This window comes from Sphaeramia orbicularis, chromosome 18 (genome assembly GCF_902148855.1).
Source record: "Sphaeramia orbicularis chromosome 18, fSphaOr1.1, whole genome shotgun sequence".
Classification (NCBI taxonomy): domain Eukaryota; kingdom Metazoa; phylum Chordata; class Actinopteri; order Kurtiformes; family Apogonidae; genus Sphaeramia; species Sphaeramia orbicularis.
This window is the reverse complement of record NC_043974.1, coordinates 9,467,486-9,494,521: the sequence shown is the minus strand read 5'-3', so window position 1 is coordinate 9,494,521 and position 27,036 is coordinate 9,467,486. Positions and strand designations below refer to the sequence as shown.

The 27,036-nt window shown below is 36.9% G+C and overlaps 2 protein-coding genes across 3 annotated transcripts in view; one reads left to right on the top strand and one right to left on the bottom strand.

The window, feature by feature from the left end:
* The window catches only part of LOC115438539 (diacylglycerol kinase delta), a 292,835-nt gene extending 289,260 nt beyond the window's left edge, over positions 1–3,575 (top strand). For both annotated transcript variants that reach the window (XM_030162205.1, XM_030162204.1), the window contains exon 29: positions 385–3,575. In XM_030162205.1, the coding sequence (XP_030018065.1) occupies positions 385–437 (53 nt within the window). In that variant the 3' untranslated portion in view covers positions 438–3,575. The remainder of the gene's footprint in view (positions 1–384) is intronic.
* Positions 3,576–11,995: 8,420 nt separating this feature from the next.
* LOC115438696 (cysteine and histidine-rich domain-containing protein 1) overlaps positions 11,996–27,036 on the bottom strand; it is a 34,655-nt gene continuing 19,614 nt past the window's right edge. Inside the window, exons 6-11 of the mRNA XM_030162476.1 lie at positions 26,979–27,031; positions 23,910–23,980; positions 18,052–18,154; positions 17,273–17,392; positions 15,740–15,802; positions 11,996–12,693 (exon numbers count right to left, since the gene is read on the bottom strand). Coding sequence (XP_030018336.1) covers positions 12,259–12,693; positions 15,740–15,802; positions 17,273–17,392; positions 18,052–18,154; positions 23,910–23,980; positions 26,979–27,031 — 845 coding nt within the window. The 3' untranslated portion in view covers positions 11,996–12,258. The remainder of the gene's footprint in view (positions 12,694–15,739; positions 15,803–17,272; positions 17,393–18,051; positions 18,155–23,909; positions 23,981–26,978; positions 27,032–27,036) is intronic.

Sequence of the window (27,036 nt, the reverse complement as noted above, 5' to 3'; positions counted from 1 at the left end):
ACATTCTATTCTATTCTGTTATAGATTACCAGTCACCCACAATAGATGTCATTACATTTTGAGAAAAGTAGGTCAAAGTTCAAATTTTTGATAAATTTTTTCAATCAATTTTTTTCTCTCTCATTTACTTATAATGGCCAAAATTTCAAATGTCTATAAAAACATCAATTTTGTTTCAATTTACTTCAAACTTGCTACATATATAGAGGCAACTGATATGCTGACATCAGCGTAGATGATGACATCAGCTGGATCGATGCCAAAATAAGCTACAATATGTGCGAGGGGCGGGGTTTGTTGTGCCTGACACCACTTGTTTTGTTTGTTTTTAGTTGCTGAAACGTGTGCAGGCCGTTTTCTTGATGCTTTTCTCTGTTTCTGCAGGAACTTGGGACATCAAAGCTGGAGCCAGTGAGGCCGATTTCTCAGGCAATTGAAGACTTACAGTGAGGTGCATTAAAACCAACACCCAGGGGTGACGAGCACCCATCCTGTCATCCTCCCTTCTAATCGCGATGCCCAGTGGCCTGACGGAGGTTTTGAGGAAGAGACGGAAACCACCTTTCCAACTTTTACGCTAGTTTCCTTCCTATTTTGCTCCTCTGGCCTCCACCTCTACAAATAGGGAGGATTTTTTTTTGTTTGTTTGGCAGTTTTTATCCTTTTTTTTTTTTTTTTTTCTTTTTGAAGGAGCCTGGCTTTGCATCGCATCGCTTCACCATTAGCGTTCTGCTTTTGGTTCCGTTTACCTGCTCCAGCTATAACGTGGGCGTGGCTAGCGGCTGATGATGCAGAAGACGAGGGAGGCGTGAAAATGAGGAACAAACTTTTCTTTTTTTTTTTCGACAAAGAAATGTGTTTACGTCATGTTCTCTTTGCATGTGGAGTGCAGCCATTTTATCTATCCTAAGTTGTTAATGTGTTTTTTAATTGGTCTGAATAGCCTTTAGAGTTTTCTCAAGACTGCATCAGAGTATTTATTTCTTGTTGCTACTGCCATGAGAACTCCGACAGCAACAAATCAACATGAACAAACTAAAAACATCTCAACTTTATTGTCTAATGAACTGAAGATTATCTTAAATGTTGCAAAAAATATACTGAGGAATGTACTTGTGGACTTGCATTAACCTGTGAATAACGATAATGTATGATTTTACCAAGGGTTCTACTGTTGTGGTTCTAAAGTGGTTCTTAATAGGCTGTTGTGTGACTTGTGTGGTCTGAGGCAGCCAGTGCTGAAAAAAAATACCTTTTTTGATGAGTCATTTCATCTGGATGCAGCCTGTAAAGCGGTCGAACAGTGAAAAAGTTGAAAAACGGGAAGAAACGGTCGTTCTACTGTAAATCTTTTCACGTCTTTCAAGATGCATTTGTAGAAAAAAACAGATGAAATGACTTTTTTTTTGGACAGCGTAAGGTGAAGGTGTTTACAGGAGGAAGCATCGAGGACACATTAACGAAACATTACAACAACTACTCAGTATATTACTCCGACTTCGCCATAGTCCTGATTGTATATGTAACATAAGAATAAGTGGATATTTGATTTTTTTGCCTTGTCTGTGGTTAAAAGCTATTATGATTCCAGATATATCTATATTTTTTTGGATATCTTATTTTCCCACTGGTACTATGTGAAGCTGCTTCCCCTTTTCAACCGTCTCCTCGGCCACTGTGCATATAATCGAAGCCAGTTACCGCCGTCCTGTGTGTCCCTGCATGCGTAATTAGCCTTTCCTCGCCTCACAGTGTGGGCTGAAGTTTCCTCAGTGGATTTTAGCCAGTGGTGTCTTCGAGTAATGATTTTGTTTTAACCTGCCTGCCGTTACCAGAAGGTTGGGGTTTTCCCATAAGACGACATTTCAGAGGTGTAATTTAGAGGGGGAAGAAAATAGAAAATTTAAAAAAAAAAAAAAAAAAAAGTAGTTGTGACGTTTCGGCCAAATTTCAGAAAATTTACTCTTTGCCTCGTGAATACAGCTTTTATTATTAGTTTAAGCTTAAGAAAAAAATCCCATGAAAAGATATTAAATATTATCATTACCACTGCTGCCCAGAGAGAGAAAAAAACAGTTTTGATGTGATGTGGACCTTGACTATTTCAGATTATACAAAAATGATGAGTTTTCAATCGATTTAGTAAAAAGCAACAGGAAAAAAGGTCTCTCCGTTGATTTGAAGGTATTTTCTGCAGGATATTCTACGCATTTAGCTCAATAAATCTTTCATTACGTGCCGAATGAAGAGAAAATATAAAAATATTAACTCTTTTGGAACTCGTTTTTGTTCAATTTCCAACACAGGTTAGAATTTCTTGTCTTTTTGTGCAACAGATTTAGATTACTTTGTTAATATGGTGCCAACTCACACAAAAAAAAAAACATCTTGAGGCGCTTATTATAGTAATTTTGCAACTTTTACAATATTATCCAGGGACAAACCCATCAAATCCCCCTAGAGAGAGCACATGATGACGGTGAAAATGATGCTGCATGCTGTATTGGTTAAAAACAGAGCAGTAGTAAATCGTATTCAACAACTTTAAAGGCTTATAGGACATGATAAAAGTTGCTTTTTAGCCTGAATGTTACATCTATGACTAACAGATTAACTCAGAACTTGAATAACTCATGTATTTCCCGCCCCCGTCCTGATATTCTCTGCTAATTTTTTTGTGATTATTAACCCCTGATGTCACTGTGAGGCGTCGTAGTCGTTCAGCTCTGGTAGGATTGTGCTACTGTATCCATAGTGTGCCAGCTATACGCTTTTTTACACCTTAGAGGCTTTAGTGGTTTCGTGCCAAGTTCGTGGGTTTGTGAGACTTTAAGACGATGCGTGGACGAGTGCGAGGAACGCGTGAGCTTACATGCGCTTCGGATGCGAAAGTTGTTAAATGTCGTACATTTCAAAGTTTACTGTGTCACGCCTTGCACTTTACGACAAAGCAAACTTAATGGGGAAAAAAGACATTATGTGCGTATGTGTGTGTTAAAGATTATGAGTGTTTTATTTTTGAATTGATTTGACGGAAAAAAAAAACTTTTATTTATAACATGTATACGGACAAAAGTGTGTTGATAAAATGTAATATATCTAACCGAACTTAAAAGAATGATAAATATATAAATTATTCTCAAATGTTGATGACTTTCTGACATGGTTGTACGATCTCGCAGCAGCTTCAGACTCCCGTTTATTGCATTTAAAGGTCTTACATGTGAATATGTGTCCACTGCCACGGCCATTTCATTGTTGATCTTTCCCATGTTAACACCAATTGGGACCGAAAATGTTAAATTTACTCGATCTAAACCAAAGTTATTTCATTTCTAGTGTTATTATGGACGAGCAAAGAATTGTTTACAGGAAAAAAAGGTTGTCATGTTCAGCCTCTGTTTCGCTATTTTTTTGTTTTTTGTTTTTTTTTTAGATTTTTGCTAATGATATCTAAGCCTTGACATGTCTACCATGACAGAAACATAATTTATGCTTTTTAAAATTTGCTTAAAAATGTGTTAAGTATGAGAAACATGTTTATTAAAACTACAATATTTTTGGAAAAAAAAAAACATACAGGTTGCCTAAAAGATGTCTAATGGTCTTTTAAACAAGGATTTTGTTCTTGTTGTGTTGTATTTTATTAGCGCACATTTTTTTAGGGAGCATTTTGGACTCTTCCAAAGAGTTATGTGAAATTTCCAGGACAAACTGAAATGGACCCTTGCATTACAAACTCTCCACCATGTTTGTGCAACAGTATCTCATAGAAAACATTTGTGAAAGCACCCCCCCACCCCCACCCCCCAACCCCGAATCAGAACAGCCTATATATTAAGACTGTGCGCTCAGTGCTGGAAACCAGAATAGATGTTGCACGACCCTGTACGTTGCAAGGTGTTTTATTGTGTTATCGTGTGCAGTGTGTAACAAAGACAAAGTCAGCGCAACCCTTTGGAGATTAAATGATTTGTTGAAGTGTGAAAATGTTGTTGCGTAATCATTTTTTCTGTTTTATATTCTTGTGTTGTGGTTCATAAATTCGTGGTCAGTTATTAAGACCTTTTTGTGCTACCGAAACTGCCAAAAAAATTTTTATCTGTGAAAACCTTTCTGATATTAATAACTAGGGCTGCAACTAATGATGATTTTAATAATCAATTAATCTGTAGATTATTATAATAACTAATCAATTCATTGGATAAACACAAAAGACTCAATTCTCAAAGATCGGTATTTAACCCGAAGTAATACAGGCTGCAGACAAGTCACTAGTGGCTTTTCCATTGCACATATGGGAAAAACTTTACCGATATTTACTAAATGTCAAAAAAACAGAAAGGCGCAATGTCGGCTTTTCCATTGAATCACAATTGACTTCAAACTTGGTGTACAGCTTCTTTATGATGATGTCAACACAGGGCATTGAAAGTATTCCGATCTGGATCTGATTCTGGATTTGGTGCGACTTTGAAAAATTTCCCCATTATAAGAGATAGGAAGTGGATCAATGCTGTAACTCAGTAAATATAAATGATATCCAGTTTAAATTTCTACAGTACAGCCCTGATGGGGAGATAACCAAAACATAATGTCCACATGCTGACCAGGATCTTCTTCTGGATCCGGGAACTTACGGAAAATTTAACATGGGCTCTTATGGGGAAAAAATTTCAATCGTCTTTTTTTCCGAAACTCCATTTCTGATTGACTTCAAACTTGGTATACAGCTTCTGTATGATGATGTCAACACAAGGTATTGAAAGTATTTCGATCCGGATCTGATTCTGGATTTGGTGCGACTTTGAAAAATTTTCCGATTATAAGAGATAGGAAGTGGATTGATCCAATAAATCAGTATCAATGATATCAAGTTGGAATTAGAATTTTTTACAGATCTGATTGGAATATGACCAAAACATGGGCTATTTCTGTAATAGAATAAATACACAGAACTGGGTGATAATAAATGGTATCTGGATACATTTCCCAAACCCTTTAATTTGGCCGGTAAGCTACAGGGCCATTGGTCCTATTTTATTATTCACGCGACTCTAGTTGCAGAAAAAAGTCTTTCCATTACAGTTTTGTATGATATACCAATTTCACTGGGACCGAAAAGCCACCTCTTGCCAACGCAAATATTTTTTACTGAAAAACTGGAGTTTTGGCAAATTTGTCATTTTCCATTAGGTAAATTTTTATGCGCAAGTTATATTTGCGCAATTTGAGGGTCAATGGAAAAGAAACTACTGATGATTACATCCCTGTAATGGCTTCAGGTTTAGTTAGCGAGCACTATCCCACTACCTAGACTTGTTATGGCTAGAGACTAGCAAGCTACAGTCTTCACCCAGCTCCAGTTATAGGCTATCAAACTAGCGCTGTTTGTATTAGTTTCAGTCAACAATAGGTGGTCTGATAAACGGAGATGGATGAAAACCTTAGAATTACAATGATAGTGTCTAACTAGCTCGCAGGCTAAAGTAATCACAACATGTACATGTCTCTGTTATACTGCACATATATGACCAAAAAAATGATGCAGATACTAGAAATTTTACACCAGCCCCACCCCATTTTTCACACTCTTATGCACACTTGTTTATGTCATTTCCAAAACACCACATCTCCAGTTGTATTTCCTGTCAACATCCAACAAAACCTGAGCAAATGTTTCAAGTCCACGCTTTTGAGTGGAATCGTCCCCAGTGATCTACATCAGGGGTCCCCAGATCATTTGGTACCGGGCCGCAAAGGAAAACAAGTCTTGGTTAATATTAAAGCAATTTTCTCCATTAGTCTTGCAGAGATTTTATTTTGAAAAGCGACCATTTCAGCCCTCGCCTCACAACCGCTCTTGACTCTGGCGCACCATTTCATGAATCAGTAGTAACACAAGCTAAAGAAATGAGCCAAAAACAAAATTCACTGGAGAACTTTTTCAGGAAGAAACAAGGAAATGATGAGGCTGTAGAAGGGTCACAGACTGTAGAAGGGTCACAGACTGTAGAAGGGTCACAGACTGCCTGTAAACAGAAAACTGCATTTAGAAGGAAATATCAGGATTCCTGCCTCAGTTACAGGTTCATCACAACAGGTGACACGCAAGCGCCTCCAAACTGCTCCGGCACATCCATCCATGTTTGAGACAACTTCAAACCTCTGTACATTCTAGATTAAAGCTATACCGTATGATGTGGCATTTTTACACTTTTCTTTCGTCATCTTAAAATGCTCCTAATAAGCATGTGTCAAACTAAAATGTAGAAGAAATTCACCAGATATTGAAACTCAAAAATGTTTAATTCTCATATATTACTCATATTTCTGATAAAATTCTGACCAGTCATTTTATTCGGTCTGACTGAAATAATTGGTCAAACCTGACTGAGCCTCCTGTCAATCATCCATTACTGCCGTCCAGCATCCAATCCATTATCACCGTCCCCGCATCTGAGATGTGTACCTCTGAATCTGACGCTTCACTGGCGCTGCTTCTCCTGTCACTGACCACAGTCTACTGTCTAAGGATGTGAATGGATAGAACTCAAATGCACATGAAAGGAAAAAACAGATTTATGAACAGAAACAACAACTAAGGGGAACAAACAGGAGTCTGATGAATGAAGGATGGAGATAAAGTCTGGAAGTCTGGTGTACTGGAATAAACAGGTCTGCAGGAAGCTCAGCTTTTATGACCATGGGAATCATACACATACATGTACTCGGTGTCGCACAATAATTTAGTTTTATTTAGTTTTGACTTTTTTTTCTCTAATTCAGTTCGTTTTAATTAGTTTTTAGGGCAGGTTTGCTAGTTTTTATTAGTATTTGTTATTTTCTAAATGCTTACAGGGTGGGGAAGCAAAATTTACAATGAACATTTAGTTGCTTTTTCTCAGCAGGCACTACGTCAATTGTTTTGAAACCAAACATTTATTGACGTCATAATCATACCTAACACTATTATCCATACCTTTTCAGAACTTTTTGCCCATATGAGTAATCAGGAAAGCAAACGTCAAAGAGTGTGTGATTTGCTGAATGCACTCGTCACACCAAAGGAGATTTCAAAAATAGTTGGAGTGTCCATAAAGACTGTTTATAATGGAAAGAAGAGAATGACTATGAGCAAAACTATTACGAGAAAGTCTGGAAGTGGAGGAAGCAACAAAAAACGTACCAAAGCTTTCATTAAAGCTCTCAAATCCAAAATCCTAAAGGATCCAACCAAATCCATGAGAAAAATGGCAATTGAACTTGAGGTAGACAACAAGACCGTTAGGAATGCAGTAAAATATGATTTGAAGATTTAAATTCTCATGACTTTCAATAAACTAATTGGTCATACACTGTCTTTCAATCCCTGCCTCAAAATATTGTAAATTTTGCTTCCCCACCCTGTAGTTTTGGTTTAGTTTTAGTATTAGTTTTAGTTTTGTCGTATCTTTTCTCTTCTTCTCCGTCGTATTCAAATAAATCCCAGACAGGACTCTGCTGCTTTCTCCCAACTTTAGTCTCCATGTCTACAGGTAGAGTGGGGACCAGAAGACAACTGGAAACCACACGTGACAGACCATCAAGTGGTGTATGGTGTCACCAGCTACAATTGCTAGAGTGAAATAAATCGCTTTTGTATCAATCCGACATGGACAAAGACGAAAACGAAGGGAATTGTATCCATAATTTTTATACGTTTTAGTTAGTTTTGTAAACACACAATACATTTTCAGTTAGTTATCGTTTTTTTCTTTTAATTATAGTTTTTATTTATTTCAGTTAACGAAAATGTTTATACAATTCTAGTTTTTGTCATTTCGTTAGTTTTCGTTGACGATTATAACCTTGGTTCACAGTGTGGATGCCCATCGCCTGGGCACCTCATCCCCCAGCTGATGAGGTGCAGTGAAGACAGTGACCCAGCGCTGCACAGACCAGACCCTTAAATAAAGGGTCTACTGATGAAACAGGGGCCGTGGCAGGTGGATATTGTGTCTGATTACTGAGGGAGGGGTCCGCGGACACAACGAAGCAGACCGGACCTCCACCTCCACCTCTGCTCAGGCCGCTTGCATCAGGTGAGAGGAGGAGAGCGTCAGAGCTCAGGCAGGGGGAAGAGGGCGGAGCTTTGGAGGGAGGCGGGTGGTTCATGTTCAAACTTTTACTAAGTGCTGTGAGTAATGCCACATCGGTAGTAATAGTTTTAACGTCAAAGCAGAATATGCAGATATCGCCACAAAAGCCCTGAAAGTCCTTCTTCTGTTTCCACCTCATATTTTTGTGTGGCTGGGTTTTCTGCGATGACAGTTATCATGACAAGAATACACAGTAGGCGGGATATATGGAACACAATTGGAGTGTGGATCTCTAGGGTGGTCCAGAAATTTTTTTTTTTTTAAGATTTTCTGGATTAGAACCCTGCATTTAGTTCCATTCATTTATTCATTCATTCATTCATTCAGTTTCTGAACCTGCTTTATCCTCACTAGGGTCACGGGGGTCGCTTGGAGCCTATCCCAGCTACATAGGGGCGAAGGAGGGGTACACCCTGGACAAGTCACCAGTTCATCACAGACTGAACATATAGAGACAAACAATCACTCTCACATTCACACCTATGGGCAATTTAGATTAACCAATTAACCTATTAGTGCATGTTTTTGGATTGTGGGAGGAAGCCGGAGTACCCATCCAGTACATGTGTCTGGATGGTGGGAGTACCCGGAGAGAACCCACGCAGACACGGGGAGAACATGCAAACTCCACACAGAAAGGTCCCACCCCCCGTCGACTGGTATTGGAATCGAACCCAGGACCTTCTTGCTGTGAGGCACGAGTGCTAACCACTGCACCACTGTGTCGCCAATTTAGTTCCATATCTGGCCAAATTACTTCGGTCCAAATTTTATGCAAATTAATTAATATTTAGAGGTTGCACAAGACACGTGCAGATTGCTCTATATACTATAACAGAACTAGCCAAATGAATAAGGCATATTAGAATAATTTCTCATTTTATTCTCAAAATCAAACTGCAACTCGCATAAAAATGTTACTTAGAAAGTCCAGCAACCACTGTTGCTTTATTGAATTTACAAAAAATGTTCCTGTGTTCTTTGACAGCTTGGAGCCAGTACTGTTTCTGATCTTCATTTTTTGTTCGGCTACAGTTGAAGTCTTGAATAAGCTCCACCCCTCTGTCAGCAACATCATTGACAACTTTTCTGGAATGCACAGTTTTCTCATCCTTCTGAAAGTCTGCATCATCAGCCCAGTCTTCTGGAGGAATTCTGAAGAATGTTTGTGGCAGATCCAAAGTTTCAAACAAATGCATGGTGCTGGTGGTGACAAAATCCCTGATCTGCTTCCCTTCCTAATCTGCTTGATAAAGGGCATCCCAACGCTTTAGTGGAACCTCTGAACCTTCATTTTTCATCATGTTGTGAACCATCAGCTGCTTCTGCTCTGGCGTCACACTGGAGTCCAAGAATGCCAGGACAACCAATTCTTCACTCAAGTACCACAGATGTCGGCGGCCTTACTTCATACATATATTGCTAGATGAGGCACTCAAACCTTGGTTTTGATAGTACTGCTGCTTCTCTTACAGGTCAGCTCAGCTATGCTGAAAATGAGCAATTAGTTAATTTCCAGGAAACTTCCAATAACTTGTGCAACCTCTAAAACATCTCTGTTTTCTTCCAAATTTTTTCCTAAATCATCCTTTGAATGCCAAAACCTAATGCAGGGTTCTAATTGAGGTTATCTGAAACTTTATTTTTTACCATGATTGTTGGACCACCCTAGTGGGTCTCCCATCAGCCCCAGATGGGACCATTTAGTTGCAGGGAAACGAGTCCAGGATTCCGACTGATTCTGCAGTAGGGTGAGTTGATATTATACTGTAGAACAGTGGCAATTTCTCCTAGACTGCAAGGGAAGCCCGGCTTCCCCTAAAATTACGAAAATTAAATGTTTAAATATGTACGGTTGTGTTGACATTTTATTGACTACAAATGCGTTAGAACACGTTCATCTCAAAGATGAGTTCGTTCAGAATCAGCTTTATCACAAATCAACAGACGCGATGTTGTTCATTTCTCATACATTCCTGTTGCGCTGTTTCCTCATTCGGTCTCTGTTCAGTGCATTTGTACGTAGACGCCAGGCGTCTCTGGGCTTCATTGGGACTGAGTGGAACAGTTTTTTTCATTGTCTCAAAACTGGATGCTAATTGGATAAATGCCACGATGTTGTCCCGCCCCCGGACACTGGGCGTCTCTGGAGGTGAATGGAGCTGTGGGCGGAGCTCGGCTGGGCTGGACGCCAGAATCCCACGTGATGATTGGAGGATCAGTCGAAAGGCAGAATCCTGTTTGATTGACAGCCATTTTCAGATCTCCTCCTTCACTGACACAGTTCAGTTTAATACCATCACACATTCTGCTGTGAAATCGAGAGAGAAACCACTACGGAATTACTTGTTCATTTCTTGCACTGTAAATAAAACACACTCATCGGACTTCCTTATTTCAATTTAACATAATTTCAGTGTTTTCTTGTTTCAGTTACATAATTTAATCATTTCTTGTTCAAGTTTTATATTGTTTTGTAGATAATTAAATCAATCAAACTGTCGGCTAGGTCGGAGTGAAAGGAGCTTCTCTTGTTTCAAAAGGCTGAAGTCTTACACCCACAACACACTGGGCCAAGGCCGTCTAAGCAGACCAGCTCTGCTGGACACTCAGAGGACACTGGTCCAGTCCCTGGAAAAGACGACTACTTGGTACGATAAGGTCACTGACCATTTTCTTAAAAAGGACCGGAGGGCCGAATGTATGTTTAAATAACTTGACTTTTTTTTTTTTTTTTTGATGTAAGCCGACAATGAGCTTCCCCTGTCTGAAGGACGAGCAGCCGCCACTGCTGTAGAATCATTGGAACTGCCTGATATACAGTGTAAATGTTTCGGATCACATGCTCTGAACTGACAAAGGTTTTTGTTATTGGAACCCTTGCACCGCTACCCGGTCTGCGTAAAATTTTCATGCATGAAACTGGTCCGTAGTACAAAAAAGGTTGGGGACCACTGATCTACGTGAATAATAATAATAATAATAATGGATTAGATTTATATAGCACTCTTCTATGAATACATACTCAAAGCACATACAGTGGATCCATTATTCATTCGCTCTCACATTCTCCCTCTGGTGGTGGTAAACTACATTTGTAGCTACAGTTGCCCTGGGGCAGACTGACAGAAGCATGGCTGCCAATCTGCGCCTAGGGCCCCTCCGACCACCACCAAACATTCATACGCATGCATACACCAGTGTGAGCAGCAGCACTTGATGCAAGACGTGATTTGATTCTGACGCTATGACGTGTTGAAAATGTCGTGGTTTAATCATGTCAGTAGCCCAGTGGCTTAGCTCCAAAATTGGCCATGTTTGTGCACTTTTGGAAACAAATGTGATATTTGGCACAGTTATGCATATGACCATTGCGAATCATTCTGGATATGGAAACACCTCGACAGCTCCCAACAAATCATACATTCACACCCATGAGCTAACTCCAACAGGAAGTTGGCGATCTGCCTCTGAATGTATTCTAAAATCAAAGAATAAACAAGACAAGACTCTTTCCACAATCACTGCTTATTCAGTTCAAACATTTATGACACATTTTATATATTAATATGTTCAGAAGACTCTCAGCTTTCCTCTAGTCCAAGAATTTTTGAGATAGGATGTACAGTTATGGATTAATCGCAGTTTGTTTCACAGGATAGCTGATCATAAACCTCCAAGGGCCAAAACAACTGCACTAGTGTTTTCATTAATGCACTTGTTCAGACTTTTATTTAATGAGAACAATGTGAGGAGATGAAGTTTCAGAAATTCAGAGCTAATCCAGTTTTGGCTGTTTTCACCAAATCACATAAAGAATCCATAACTTTTACAAAATGAAGCATTAATCTCAATAATAGAAATATGAGGGCTCTTTATTGAACTATTGATTCAATGTGATGAAATTTTTTATTACATCAGAAAAAAAGGGTAAAATTTTGACCCAGAAAGAGACACAAATGAACAAAATATAGAATAATCCGATGTTCAATGTAAAGATTATTCTAACAGCGTAATGTGTACTCCAGTATGACATTTGATACTTTTTTTGCTGCAAACTCAATTAGTTCAACTTTGCTAAAACTAATTAAAAATAAGTTGTTTCCGACGGTGTTTGTTATTCTAGTTCCGGCATGTCCTCGAATCCCTCTCCGTCTTCCTGTTTCTTCTGCTCTTCCGCCTTCCTCTTCTCCTCCTCTGCCTTCCTCCTCAGCTCTGCCGCCCTCTTCATTTCATCCTCCACCTCCTTCCTCTGTGCTTTTTGGATCTCCTCCATCTTCCTCTTGGTTTCCTCTTTCTCCTCCTTCCGTGTATCGCTGGGGGGCTTATCGTAGGCCCACTCCTCGTCCGAGTCGCTGATGTCGTCGTCGTCGATGTCCCAGGTCTCCGGGACCGCCTGCTCTTCCTCCTCCACTGCGTCGTCTATGGGCTCGGGCTCTGGTTTGTAGTTGGGATCCTCCAGTTTGCCCCAGGACACTGGGTCGGCCTTGCGGAGCAAGATTTCTACTTTGGATGGGACCATGTTTACCGAACTGTGTTTGACATCAACCACCTGAGGAGACAGAAGCAGTCAGATGAGATGTTTCCAATGATCATTTTCTTATTTATCAATCAGTCAATTTATTGTAAAATTTTTATAAACAGTCAAAATCGACAATTTGACATTTTGTAATAGGACACCCCAGAAGCAGTCCTCAGTTTATAAATGGGGGCCCTTAAACATGTGATAAGAGACGCAAATTACATTATAATCTTTAACCCTTTCATGCATGAATTATGAGAACCTTAGTCAAGATTTTTTTCCTGAGTGTTTTCATTCCTCTTTAGGCATTTTTTTTTTTTTTTTTTTTTTTTTTTTATGAACCTATTTTTCATGGCGTTCTCAGAATGTCCAATATACGTTTAACAGTTGAAGTAAAGAAATGTGTATTTAATATAAGAAAATGATTTACTGTGGGAAAACTATGCAATATAACACTTTTAATGCTCCTAATCTGATGTTTTCTCACATTTTTACATATTCCAATACTAGTTGTTACTCGCTTTATGAAGATATTATGCAAAAAACCAAAAAAAAAAAAAAAAATCAAAACTGCTCTAAGAACAATTAGCAATTGATTTGCACTAAAACTTGTTGAAGCACAACAAGTTTAGCAAAAACAGTAAAGTTACAGTAATGGTATCATTTGCAATTGAAATACAGCCAGTGATGCATAGCATCAAATTTAGTGGACGTGATTAATTGTACATTTCTTTCAATATAACATAAATATCTGGAATTTTTAACACTGCTATTAATCCTTAGATGTTACTTGATGCTAGCATATTTTTTTCTACCTTCAGGGATGTCCTGGTATAAAAAGATTTACCAGATATTCATGGGATGTTCAGCATTTCTGACTTCCTGTCAGCCATCTTGGTTATGAGTAAAAAAAAAACAAATAAAAACAATAACATGACTGTCCAATAGGTGACAGTGTATGGGATCATGTACAAGTGTCCACTGTGTTGGCAACTTAAACATCAAAACCCATAAATATACAGGAGAACAGCTTTGGAATAGCTGTCCACTCTACTGACCACTATGCATGAAAGGGTTAATAAATTAAAAATGTTCTAAGTAACTACAAACAAATTTTAAAATATTTACCTATCTACCCTTAGACATGTGATGAGAAACACAGTTTACATAATAATCTTTAATAAATTAAAAATGTTCTAAATAACTACAAACATACTTTAAAATATTTACCTATCTACCCATAGACATGTGATCAGAAACACAATTTACATTATAATCTTTAATAAATCAAAATGTTCTAAATAACTACAAACATATTTTAACCCTTTCATGCGTAGTGGTCACTACAGTGGACAGCTGTTCACAGCTGTTCTCTTATATATTTATGGATTTTGTTGGTTTAGTTCCATATCAGCCAATACAGTGGATATGCTTATGCATCATCCCATACACTGTAATTCACACCATTACTGTAAATTTGCTGATCTAGATAAACTTGGTCTGCAGAAACATGTCTGAGTGTAAAAAAAAATTGCTGATTGTTATTAGACTGTAATTAACTATTTTGTTTTTTTGAACAAAAAGGTTGTTTTTTTTGCAAATTATCTCCATGCAGGTTTGTTAAAATGTGAGAAAACATCAGATTATCAGCATTAAAAATGTTTTTATTTCATCGTTTTCATGCAGTATATCAGTAAATACATGTTTCTTTGCTTCTTCAGCTGAGTGGACATTTTTGCAACTCCATGAAAAATACGCTCATAAAAATTTTCCTATTTTTTTCCCATGCCTAAAGAGGAATAAAATCACTGAGGAAAAATATCTTGATTAAGGTTCTCATTATTAATGCATGAAAGAGTTAAAAAATATTTACCTATCTACTCTTAGACATGTGATGAGAAACACAATTTATTGGAAAAAATCACCTTCACTGAGGTCAAATTGGACTGAATGTGGCCCCTGAAAAAAAATGAGTTTGACACCCCTGCTGTGGAGTAACTGTCCACTGTAGTGACCACTATGCATGAAAGGGTTAATAGGATGAATCAGAAAACAAATGACAGAAGTGCTGGTTAGCTCATGTTTTCATTATATATGATGGTGTGTTATTATACATATGCTGTTGGTTTATGTACATTTATACAATGGATTTATAAATGTTCCACTAGAAAGAACCTGAAAAGTGAATGTATTATAATGTACAGACAGTGTTTTGAAGTAGATCTGTTTGCTCTGAGACAAGTATTCCTTTTGAATAAAACCCATTCTCGCATTAATCCTCAGAATTTCACATTTTTGGCCCAAGACTGTATCTGTGAAACTACAACCAACTACCGCTTTTGACTAAATTTGTCTTTATTAGTGACTCAAATTTGGTAAAGTTGAACTATTTTTGTTCTGGAAGCATTTTACTTGTAGACCAGTGATATCGTCGGCTTCCTGATAAAACCTAATAACTTTTTTGTGATCTGGCGCTATATAAATAAAATTTGATTGATTGAGTGATTTAATTGGTTTTCCCCTGTAAGTCGCTTTGGAAAAAAGCGTCTGCCAAATGCGTAAACATAAACATAAAACCTGACATTTTTGATTGGGAATAAAAACCTGCTATCTCCCCTATTATAGCTTCAAATTTCAGTCTCCTGTGAAAGTTGTTTACATCCCATCATAAGCACCAACATTTAAGGAACAGATTTTTTTTTTTTTGGTCATATTTCACAGTTTCCTGTTATATAAACAGTTTTTTTGTTTCTCCTGTAAAATTTGCCAAAAGTCACATAGCAGGTTTTATCAGGAAGCTGACGATATATTAAAAGAAAGAGATTGTTTTATAGTTTTCAATCTCATTCCAGACCTCCGCACCCCTACATGCTCCACTTCAGCTTACGCATTTTCCCTCTTAACAATGATTTTCTTTTAGCGCTATGTTCATGAGAACTGGAATGAGATGGCAAAGTCTAACATTTAGTTTGTGTACTACATTATACAGAATATTAGCATTGTATGAACTGTTGCATTGTGGGAGCCAATAGAAGAGAGGATCTGAGATATTTTATGGACTCTTGTAGGTACTCACCCCCCAGAGATGAAAGTCCCTCTTGAAAACCTTATTACTCTCAAACTGGATGTGACATGAGAGCTACAGAAAAGAACAAAGAGAAAAAAAATCAATTGAATATTTCTTGTAAGAGAGAGAGAGAGAGAGACAGACAGAGCTAGTGTAAGTGTTGTAGAACTACTGTAGTTCATAGGCGGTAAACAACATCCGTCTTATTAACATCCCTTTCCTTGTTGTTGTCTTTCACCTGAACCTGAACTGATCCAAACTGGACTCTAATGATGGCGGAGGGTCTTCAGTCTCTTCCTTCCAGGTTCACATCATATTTGTTGTTTTTTTTGTTTTTTTTACCTTATATCGGCTGTTATTTCGTATTTCAGGTCAATGTGCATGTCCTTCCATATGTCCGTGTGGAACTTGCACGGATTTAAAGTTCCGCATCAAACAACGTCTTTCATTCCTTTTTCTTTTTCTCATCATACTGTGCCGTTTCGGTACAGCTGTGTACCGAACCGAATAGGTGTGTACCGAAACGGTTCGGTATGTGTACCGTTACAGGCCTAATTTAATTTAATTTATTTGCGCAAAATAAAATAGCAATTAAAAAAAACAACAACATTCAAACAAGTAACAAAACTGTGCAGGAGAGGTTAGAAGCCAAAAAGAAGGCTTTATATGAATACTTCCCCCGAAATGAACAATACACAAAAAGAAAAAGAATTAAAAAATACAATATAACTGAAATAATAAACTAAAGTAAAAACAATAAAAATGTAAATATACAGGGTGGGGAAGCAAAATTTACAATGAACATTTAGTTGTTTTTTCTCAGCAGGCACTACGTCAATTGTTTTGAAACCAAACATATATTGATGTCATAATCATACCTAACACTATTATCCATACCTTTTCAGAAACTTTTGCCCATATGAGTAATCAGGAAAGCAAACGTCAAAGAGTGTGTGATTTGCTGAATGCACTCGTCACACCAAAGGAGATTTCAAAAATAGTTGGAGTGTCCATAAAGACTGTTTATAATGGAAAGAAGAGAATGACTATGAGCAAAACTATTACGAGAAAGTCTGGAAGATACTATTAAAGAAGAATGGGAGAAGTTGTCACCCCAATATTTGAGGAACACTTGCGCAAGTTTCAGGAAGCGTGTGAAGGCAGTTATTGAGAAAGAAGGAGGACACATAGAATAAAACATTTTCTATTATGTACATTTTCTTGTGGCAAATAAATTCTCATGACTTTCAATAAACTAATTGGTCATACACTGTCTTTCAATCCCTGCCTCAAAATATTGTAAATTTTGCTTCCCCACCCTGTATTTGTGCACCCTTTCTGGTACCCTTGATTGTGATCAGGTCGAGGATAAAGTGGTTCAGAAGACGACTGACTGACTTCAAGGGTTAAATGTTCATTTATGGACTAATATATCCCACCCAATCTCAGATCCCATTGGAATAATTAAACTTAATGCCACTTTTCCAGTCAGTGGCCTTAATGTAAAGGCTGTATAAATGTATTAATGCGTGTTCAGCTCACCACTGTCCGGTTGGCCTCTATTACAGAAACTTGTGGGATTGTATTCTTGGCGTAGATCGTTACGACAATGGTACCCCCCGTCTGGTGCCAGTCATATCGACACGCCACCTTCTTCTTGCTCTGCAAATACACAAAGATGAGTAAAATGCTGCAAAGTTTATAAGATATTACAAAAGGAAGCAGTTGATAAAAAAAGAATTGTAACAACTGGTACGTTTTCTTTGTTGTCGAGAGGATCAGAGCGACGATCAGTGCCAGTGCTGTTGGCAAGTAACACTAAGAAGTCAAATTGAATGTGTAGGAGGGACAATTTATCTGCATAATAACTCTGATTAAAGATTAGAAGGTTTCTTTTCCTGTGGGCAATGTTTTCCCACTTACGTTCACAGTTTCTCTAGTCTGTCTTAACAAAAGGAGTCAGATGATCATATGTAGGAGAGGTTTTTTTTCCTGTAATCACTCTTTCTCTCCATTAAAGACTTGACAGATGCAATTAAAGACCAAGTCCTAACAGTCAATAAGCTACAAGAGGCTTAAAAACCTTTGTAGCGCTGGAAAAACAAACTAAAGATTTCCTGGATCGACTCAAAAGGACCCAAGCTGCTTTGATTTATGATACAGTATCGATCCATTAAAGGACATTTCATTTACAATACCAGTTTGGCTCAGATAAGAAACAAAAAAACAAATAAAAATGAAAATGACTGTGATGAAAATTCAAACAGATTTTTTTGTTGACCTTAACATTTCCGTCTGCTGTGCTTGTTTTGTGTTTGTACCTGTTTGGGGACCCAGCGGTGTTTCCCTGTGGTGCAGCCCTTCTGGTCGAGGAAAGCATTGAAGTCTATGGTCTTTATGCAGCAGCAGTTCCAGTATTTGTACCTGAATAATCACATGTGTAGAGTTTGTGGTGTCAGAAAATCAGTATTTTAATCAAAGTATTAGAAACTAGTATTTTAAAGTAGTGCTGGGCAGCGATTAAAATGTTTAATCGCAATTAATCGGGTGGATTTCTGTGATTAATCACGATTAATCGCATAGTTATATGCGGGGGGGTTGCTGGCATCAACAGTGTGTATTGCCTTTAAGTGATATTTCAGACTCGAAGTACTCCGATAAAAAATAATTCCACATTGCAGTGCTTACAAACAACTTTGTCCTTCTCACCCCCACCATCTGAAGACATTTAAAATGAAAATGTCCATGGAAAAAACTGATACTTCCCTCCATGTTTATGTCTCCACCAGTTTATTTCCGGTTGTGAGTGATTGACAGGAGTCTTAAGCCCACTAATAAGTACTGATACTAATAAGCCCAATAATATGTGATGTTCAGTTGTTCAAAGCGAGCAAAGGGGGCCCTCTAGTGGTCAGAATAAATTGCACTAACGTATGTTTTGTCCTTTCGGTGTTCCCGTAGCCATTTCGGACATAAGAACGAACTAACAGACACGTTTCTTTCACTCTGTTTGTACGGCCCAAAAAACGTTTGCCTGTGAGTATTTTATGACATTTAGGTAGGTATGTAGGTAGGTATTTAGGTAACCTACAGAATTGATTTTAAGATACTACTCCTCATGTATAAAGCTCTAAATGGAACCGGACCAAGTTACATTGCAAACTCACTGATCAATTATGTACAAACTAGAACACTGAGGTCATCAAACGCAGGGTTACTAGCGACTCCCAGAAATATTACAAAGAAAATGGGGGACGCAGCCTTTACTAACTATGCACCAAAGTTATGGAATACAATTCCAAAAGACATTAGAGAAGCCAGTTCACTGAATATATTTAAAACCAAATTAAAAACATTTTTATTCTCATTAGCCTTTGAAAGGAGATAAAAATGGGGTCACAATTCAGGAACCAGGAATGTGCGGTTTTTTATTTTTATTTTATTTTATTGTATTTCTGTTTTTATTTTTTATTTTATTGTATTTCAAATTTCATCTTATTTCTTGCACTTCAAAAATTCTATGCATAATCAAATATTTTACTGTGCGCTGTTTTTATATTTATTTTTATTTTATTGTATTTCTAATCAAATCTTAATGTATTTTAATATTGTATTTTTTTCAATCAATGTGAAGCACTTTGGGCTGCAATTTCTGTATGAAAGGTGCTATACAAATAAAGTTTATTATTATTATTATTATTATTATTATTATTATTATTATTATTATTATTATTATTATTATTATTTTATGTTCAGTTGTTGTAAGAAAGAATAGTATAAAAAATCTCTGATGTGAACCTTTGTTGCTGGATAAAAAGACGTTGTAAATCTTAAATTAAAGCTATACCGTATGATGTGGCATTTTTACACTTTTCTTTTGTCATCTTAAAATGCTCCTAATAAGTGTGTGTCAAACTAAAATGTAAAAGAAATCCACCAGGTATTGAAACTCAAAAATGTTTAATTCTCATATATTTCTAATAAAAGTCTGACCAATCATTTTAGTCGGTCCGAATGAAATAATTGGCCGAACCTGACTGAGCCTCCTGTCAATCATCCATTACGGCCGTCCAGCATCCGATTCATTATCTCCGCCTCACATCCGATATGTGTCCCTCTGAATCTGACACTTCACTGGCTCTGCCCCTCCTGTCACTGACCACAGTCTTCTGTCTAGGATGTGTTTGGATAGAACTGACATGCACATGTGGAAGGGAAAAAACGGATTTATGAACAGAAACGACAACTGAGGGGCACAAACGGGAGTCTGATGAATGAAGGATGGAGATAAAAGTCCGGAAGTCAGCTGTACTGGACTGAACAGGTCTGCATAAAGCTCAGCTTTTATGACGGTGGGACTCATACAGGTGCAATTACATGGTGTCACACATGTAAGATGATGTAGGATGATAATTGTATGGACTATGAAACGTCAAATGTCCACGGAAAATTCGCGGAGGCCGCGCGTTCACAGTGCACGCGCCCATCCCCATAAATGTGCATTACAACTTACAGATCACAATGGATCTGCAAATTTACAAAATATTTCAGTAACAGGCAGAATATTAGTAAAATTGCACTTACTTCTCTTAACACATTTCTAGTTTTTCATATTTTTTGTGAAAGGCTAGTTTATAAATTTACGCATTTTCATGTAATTTCACTTTTTTTTTTTTTTTACACTAAAACAGAGGAAAAATTTGGAATTGTCATTATTTGTAGGTTTTTATGGTAGTATTTTACTGATCTGACCCACTTGTGACTAAAGTGAGGCTTTTTATGGCCCCTAAAGTAAAATGATTGACTGTTAATATCTTGTGTGTAATTTTTGCATTTCACAAATTCATCCCACAGGCCAGATTGGACCCTTTGGCGGGCTGGTTTTGGCCCTCGGGCCGCATGTTTGATACCTGTGGTCTATGGTGAAGAAAACTAACACCACAGGACCTTTGACTAAGCATCAGAAAGTGTCCAAATGGGATGAACAATGCTAAAAAACAGTAGTCGCTTTTCCACTGACCCTCAAATTGCACAAATATAACTTGTGCATAAAAATTTACCTAATGGAAAAACGACAATTTCAACAAAAGTCACATTTTTCGATTAAAGGTTTTTGCGCTGGCAAGAGATGGTTTTTCGGGCATAGCGCAAATGGTATATCACGCAAAACTGCAATGGAAAGACCTTTTTTTACAACTAGAGTCAGGTGAATTAAAAAAACGGATGTTGACGGACGTTACAACAAGAAAAGAAGAAGAAGAAGCATGTCGCGGTATGTGTGGACACACCAGGAAACACAATCATTTTTTAATTTAGTACGAGATAGAGGGGTAATATATAATAATAATGAATATATCTGTAAATCAACACCTTATTTACGTTCATCGCCCTGTTTATGGAATAACCTCTCGTGTCATCTCGCAATCATCACATTTGTGATTTAATGGAAAAACTGACTTCTGTTTTTCGAGATTTAGTAAATATCAGTAAAGTTTTGTGCAGACGTCCAATGGAAAAGCAACTACTGACACCAAAAGCATCTACCAATGTGAACTGTTTAATACCTGTTGATCCACTAATCCTATCAATCCATGTAAACAACTGGTGTAAAATACAGTTTGTCATCTTTTCATGGTCATCAGATATGACCCATTTGGATGTTGAGAGGCTCCGTAGTTACTATGGAAACACGGTCATCTTCTACAACATTGATTCACCAGTAAAACCCATGAAGTTGGATCAATGACAGTGGATGGAGACACTTGTTTTTATGTTCAGTTGATGATATCTTTGCTGAAAATATGACTTTTTCTTCAGTTTTCTCTGTTTTGATATAACCTTTGAATTAACCTTTGAACATTTACATTAAATGTAGGAAATTAAATACACTGGTCAACAAGTAAAATACTTCCAGAATAAAAAGTAGTTAAACTTTACCAAGTTTGAGTCACTAATTAAGAGAAATTAAGTCAAAACTGCTAGTTGGTTGTAATTTCTAAGATACAGTCTTGGGCCAAAATGTGAAATTCTGAGAATTAATGAGAGAATTGGTTTTATTCAAACAGAATATTTACCTTAGAGCTACCAGATCTACCTCAAAACAGTGTATGCACATGACAATACATTCACTTTACAGGTTCTTCTATTTTATTTTTCCACTTATTTGTTTCGAGCAGAAGAAAAAAACTAAACGTTTGTGTGTACAAGGAGCTAACAGCAGAGCAAATAAATTAATAAATAGCAATGGTGGTAAATCAATTAAGAAAGGTTAAATAGAGAAAAGAATTCCTTTGAGAATTGCCACAAAAGAAAAACTGAGTCTTTATGGGTTAAGTGAGGTTTTTGAAGCAGACCTTTTACTTGTAATATAATGTTATTTACACAGTGTGGTGTTAATACAACACCTGAGTACTTCTACATTTAAACTTGACTCATTTATACACTGTGAACTGAAAATACATTCATTTAATTCTGCTTTCAAACACATTCATTTGGTCAAGGTCTACTCCAGGGGTCAGCAACCCTGGTCCTAGAGAGCCACTATCCTGCATGTTTTAGATGTTTCCCTCTTCCAGCACACCTGATAGTCATTATCAGGCTTCTGCAGAGCTTGATGATAGGCTTATCATTTGAATCAGGTGTGTTGGAAGAGGGATACACCTAAAACATGCAGGATAGTGGCTCTCTAGGACCAGGGTTGCTGACCCCTGGTCCACTCCATGTTACACATACTATATGTTGTATAGTGGTTTTGTTGTACGTATCTTACGTTAAATGGAAGTTGAATGTGACTTTGACTAGCTCCAAAATGTCAGATGGACATCATACATCATGAACCAAAATGGAGAAGAAGAGGAAATGTCATGTTATAAATTTTCTGCTTAATCTTTAGATTACAAAGTTGTTTTGCTTGAAGAGTCTTTTTATTTTTGCAAGTCTAAGTAATATTCTGAGTAATATTCCCATATATTAGTAATATTCTTTTTATTTTAGAGGTACTGAAGAGTCAGGTTTGATTCGTGTGTGTGTGTGTGTGTGTGTGTGTGTGTGTGTGTGTGCGTGTGTGTGTGTGCATGGTTTTGATTGAACTCACACCTGTCTGTGCTGAACTTGGAGGAAAGGTCATATTCTACCTAAACTATCTAATTTTATAGCTTTAGAAAGTAGTTGTGGTGAAGAGAGACGAGCAGAAAAAACAGATTTTGAAATTTTTGTGGTCAAGAAATGCTAGCCTAACAGTGCAGGTGTTAAGCAAAAGCTGTGCACATGTAAAAGCATGTGCTTTTCTTAGAATTGGCTTATGGAGTGACTGACATGTTCTGCCCAGTAACAACCATTAACCAATAATAAGCATACGACGAATGATGTCATTGAACAATGGGAGTCTCCAAGAATCACTAAAGACTATAAAAAGTAATAAAGGAAACTTTTTTTTGCCGGGCTTTTTCTTTTTCTCTGTGACGAAATGTGTGTTTGATGCCAGATTCTTTTGTAACTTTTTAAGCAATAAATCAAGCTATTGTTTTAACTTTTTAAAACCTCAAACCTTCTTTTTTGATGAGTTCCTCCATTTCTCCTGGTTTGGTCCGTCCATCCGAAATGTAACTGGTGAGTTAATTTAATTACGCAGACCCCCCTCTGGTAAGCAGCCTAAATGGAGTAGTCCAGAGCCACCGTTGGTCTAAAAATCTCTAGAACACGCCGCCTTTTGTCCAGATAACCGGAGATTTTTGGTAATAAATAAACTGTAATAAATTGTGGTTTTTGAGATTTACTGCTTGCTGCGTGTTTACAGTTTAATAGATATTTTTCCATACTTTTTTTTATATGTAAATGTTCTCATTCTTACGTTTTCATCTCAAATTGTGACACATCATTTGACTTGACTTTGATTCAGACTCTTTAGTATGAAACGGCCTCTTTGCTCTTTTGTGTAAGTTTGTTTTTATTCTAATCATCTGCTTTAAACTGTTATGTTCCCGTCTTTGATTCGATGGCCTTCAGCTTTGTTTTGTTTATGTCTCTCCTTGGTAGCGATCTAATTATGGCTCAAAAAGACTCATGCAATTACAGATTGTAATTATGATTTTGTTGCAGTGGGAGTTGTTTGTCCTTTTCAGATTAAGAAACTCCAGTCCAGCAGCTCTTGTTTTCAACTGTGCGTGTGTTTGCGTCTCACCCCTCATGGAAGACGGGGACTCCTGGGTGGTGGGTGCACACCTCCGAGTCTGTCTCAGGGCCTTGATACATCTGAACCGAAAGAGCACAAATAGTGTTAATGATCCCTGTGGACAGATCAGCTCATCAATAATGTATAACGGATTACAGTGCGTGTGTGTTCATCTGTCACATGATAAGGTCACCAGTCCAATGTGTTGATGATGCATGCTGGGTTCTGAAGACGGAGCCCAGATGGTTCGTTTGTTTGGCACATTCCAAAGACTCACACATATTTTAAGGTAGAAATTAGCAGATGGTTGGAGAATGCATTATGTTTGATAAATATTGTCGTGGAAATTTACCGTTCAACTGATGACCCAGACAAAGAAAGAGGGAGAAAGTTAGAGTTAAAATAATAAATGCATTTATTGAGAAATCAATCACAGACAAAGCTCTGTAAGTGAAGTCTGATTAAACAAGAGAAAACTAAAGATTATATAGAACCAAATCCACCCCCCTCAACCTATGATGTCATTCCTTACGTACATCGTACCACTCCCTACTACTCCTTCTCTGCTCCGTGAAGAGGTCATGATGACCTCTTCACTCTAACCTTGATTGGATCCTATCTGAAGTACAGGCGCCATCCTCTATCTACACATTCAGACATTTAGGTGTTTGGGTTTTAACTCAAGGTAAGAACTTCGTCCCCAAGTCGGGGTTGCTACAGAGTGGTAAACATCACACATAACAATGACTCAGCATGCACTTAACAGTATAACATATTAAAAGAGTATAAAATATAAAAAGTAAATTTTTCCACCACAATATCTTAAAAACAAATACATGATTCAGTGGACGACAACACATATTCTGAACTTCTCCTCAATTAAAACACTTGTACTGTGTTTTCTATATGAAGGTGAACTTATTTATTTGCATTATTCCAGGTACACACTGCAGTTTTTGGCTATTTTGGCTAATATGCAAAGAAATGCTCAAAATACAGAAATGTAGTTAGTAGTTTCTAGAATATATAAAAATACGTTCATTTTACTGTAATGCACAGGTGTCAAACATGCGGCCTGGGGGCCAAATCCGGCCCGCCAAAGGGTCCAATCCAGCCCGCGGGATGAATTTGTGAGATGCAAAAATTACACTGAAGATATTAACAGTCAATGGTGTGAAAATCATTTTAATTCAGGTTCCATGTACAGACACATACAGTCAAATTAGATTTCAAGTGGGTCAGAACCAGTAAAATATTATCATAATAACCTATAAATAATGACAACCCCAGATTCTCTTTGTGGTTTTTTGGTGTAAAAAAGTTCAATTACATCAAAGTGTTTCCATTACCAAACTATACTTTTACAAAAAATATGACTAACCTGAACAAATATGAACAAACGGAAATGTCTTAAGAAAAGTAAATGCAATTTTACAAAATATTCTGCCTGTTACTAGATGTTTTGTGCAATTGTAATGCACATGTGTAAACTGATAAAATGAGGCAGAATATTGTTAAAATTGCACTTGTTTTACTTAAGACAATTCAAGTTGTTTGTGTTATTCAGATTTTTAAGGAAACTTTGTAGATGTAAACCTAATCATAATATAATTTTACTTTTTTCACTCTTATTATTTTAATAACCTCTAAATAATGACAACTCCAATTTTTTTACTGCAAAAAATAACATTAGATGATGAAACTATTTCTATCCAAAACAAAAAAAGATGTGAATAACTGGGGAAAAAAATGAAATTTCTAAAGAAATACAATTACAGTTTTATCAATATTCTGCCTCACCTTATGATTTCTACATGTGCATTACAGATCAGATCTACCAAGACACAAAACAGGCAGAATATTGTTAAAATTGCACTTATTTTTCTTTAGACATTCCAGGTTGTTCATATTTGTTCAGGTTATTGACATTTTATTATTAAAGGATATCAGAATTTAATGTCCTTTGCAATAAATCAAAGAGAAAAATTTGGTGTTGCCATTATTTAGAGGCATAATATATTGTTTTTCTCACATTAAACCAGTGTTTCTCAAAGTGTGGAGCGGGCCAAAATTTACCAAATTTACTAAAAAATCATGAATTAAGCCAAAAAAAAATCTTCAATTAACTAAAAAAAAAAAAAAAAAATCTTGAATTCAGCCAAAAAAAATCTTCATTAAAGTAAAAAAAATCTTGAATTAAGTAAAAAAAAAAAAAAAAAAAAGAAAAAAAACTTCAATTAAGTTAAAAAAAATCTTGAATTAAGCCAAAAAAAATCGAGAATTAACAACTTAATTTTTTTTCTTTGTTTTAGTGCAAAACATAACATTAAATTATGAAAATATTGACATTTCCAAACTATCCTGAAACAATAAAATATGAACAACCTGAAATGTCTGTAGAAAATTAAGCACAATTTGAACTCTTTTCTTCCTGTTCCTCAGTGTTTAGTGTCTTTGTAGATCTGATCCATAATGCACATGGACAAATGATAAGGTGAGGAATAATATTGTTAAAATTGCACTAAATTTTCTTACGTTTTTTAATTTAAATTTCCGTTTTTTCAGTTTTGTTTTGTTTTTTTGGATAGTTTATAAAAGTAAGTATTTTCATAATTTAATGGGTTTTTTTTTACACTAAAACAAAGACAAAAATTTGGAGTTGTCATTATTTCTAAGTTATTATGTTATTATTTTTCTGGTCCGGCCCACTTCAGATCAAATTGAGCTGAATATGGCCCCTGACCTAAAATGAGTTTGACACCCCTGGTATAAACCATAAAATCAGTGGTTCTTCTTTTTCCAGGTGCTGTATGCTGTTGTTACCAGTCTTGTCCACTAGATGGAGCTCCTAATAAGCTTTCTAAGCCTGTGCTACACTGCAGGATAAAGAGTTACATTTAGAAACTGAACTCAGAGAAGCTACTGAGCATCTTGTGTGTGTTCAGGCAGCTCCCACCGGTGTGGATGATGAATTTATTCGCTTTTGCTGATTTCAGAACATGGACTATTTTCAACCACAGCACAAGTAGCACAGAAGGTGCACATACACAAACCAACACATGATGAAGAGACGCCTACCGTTTTGCATCCTGCGTTCTTGCAGTGCGTCCCCACTGACACAGGCTGACCCTCTGGG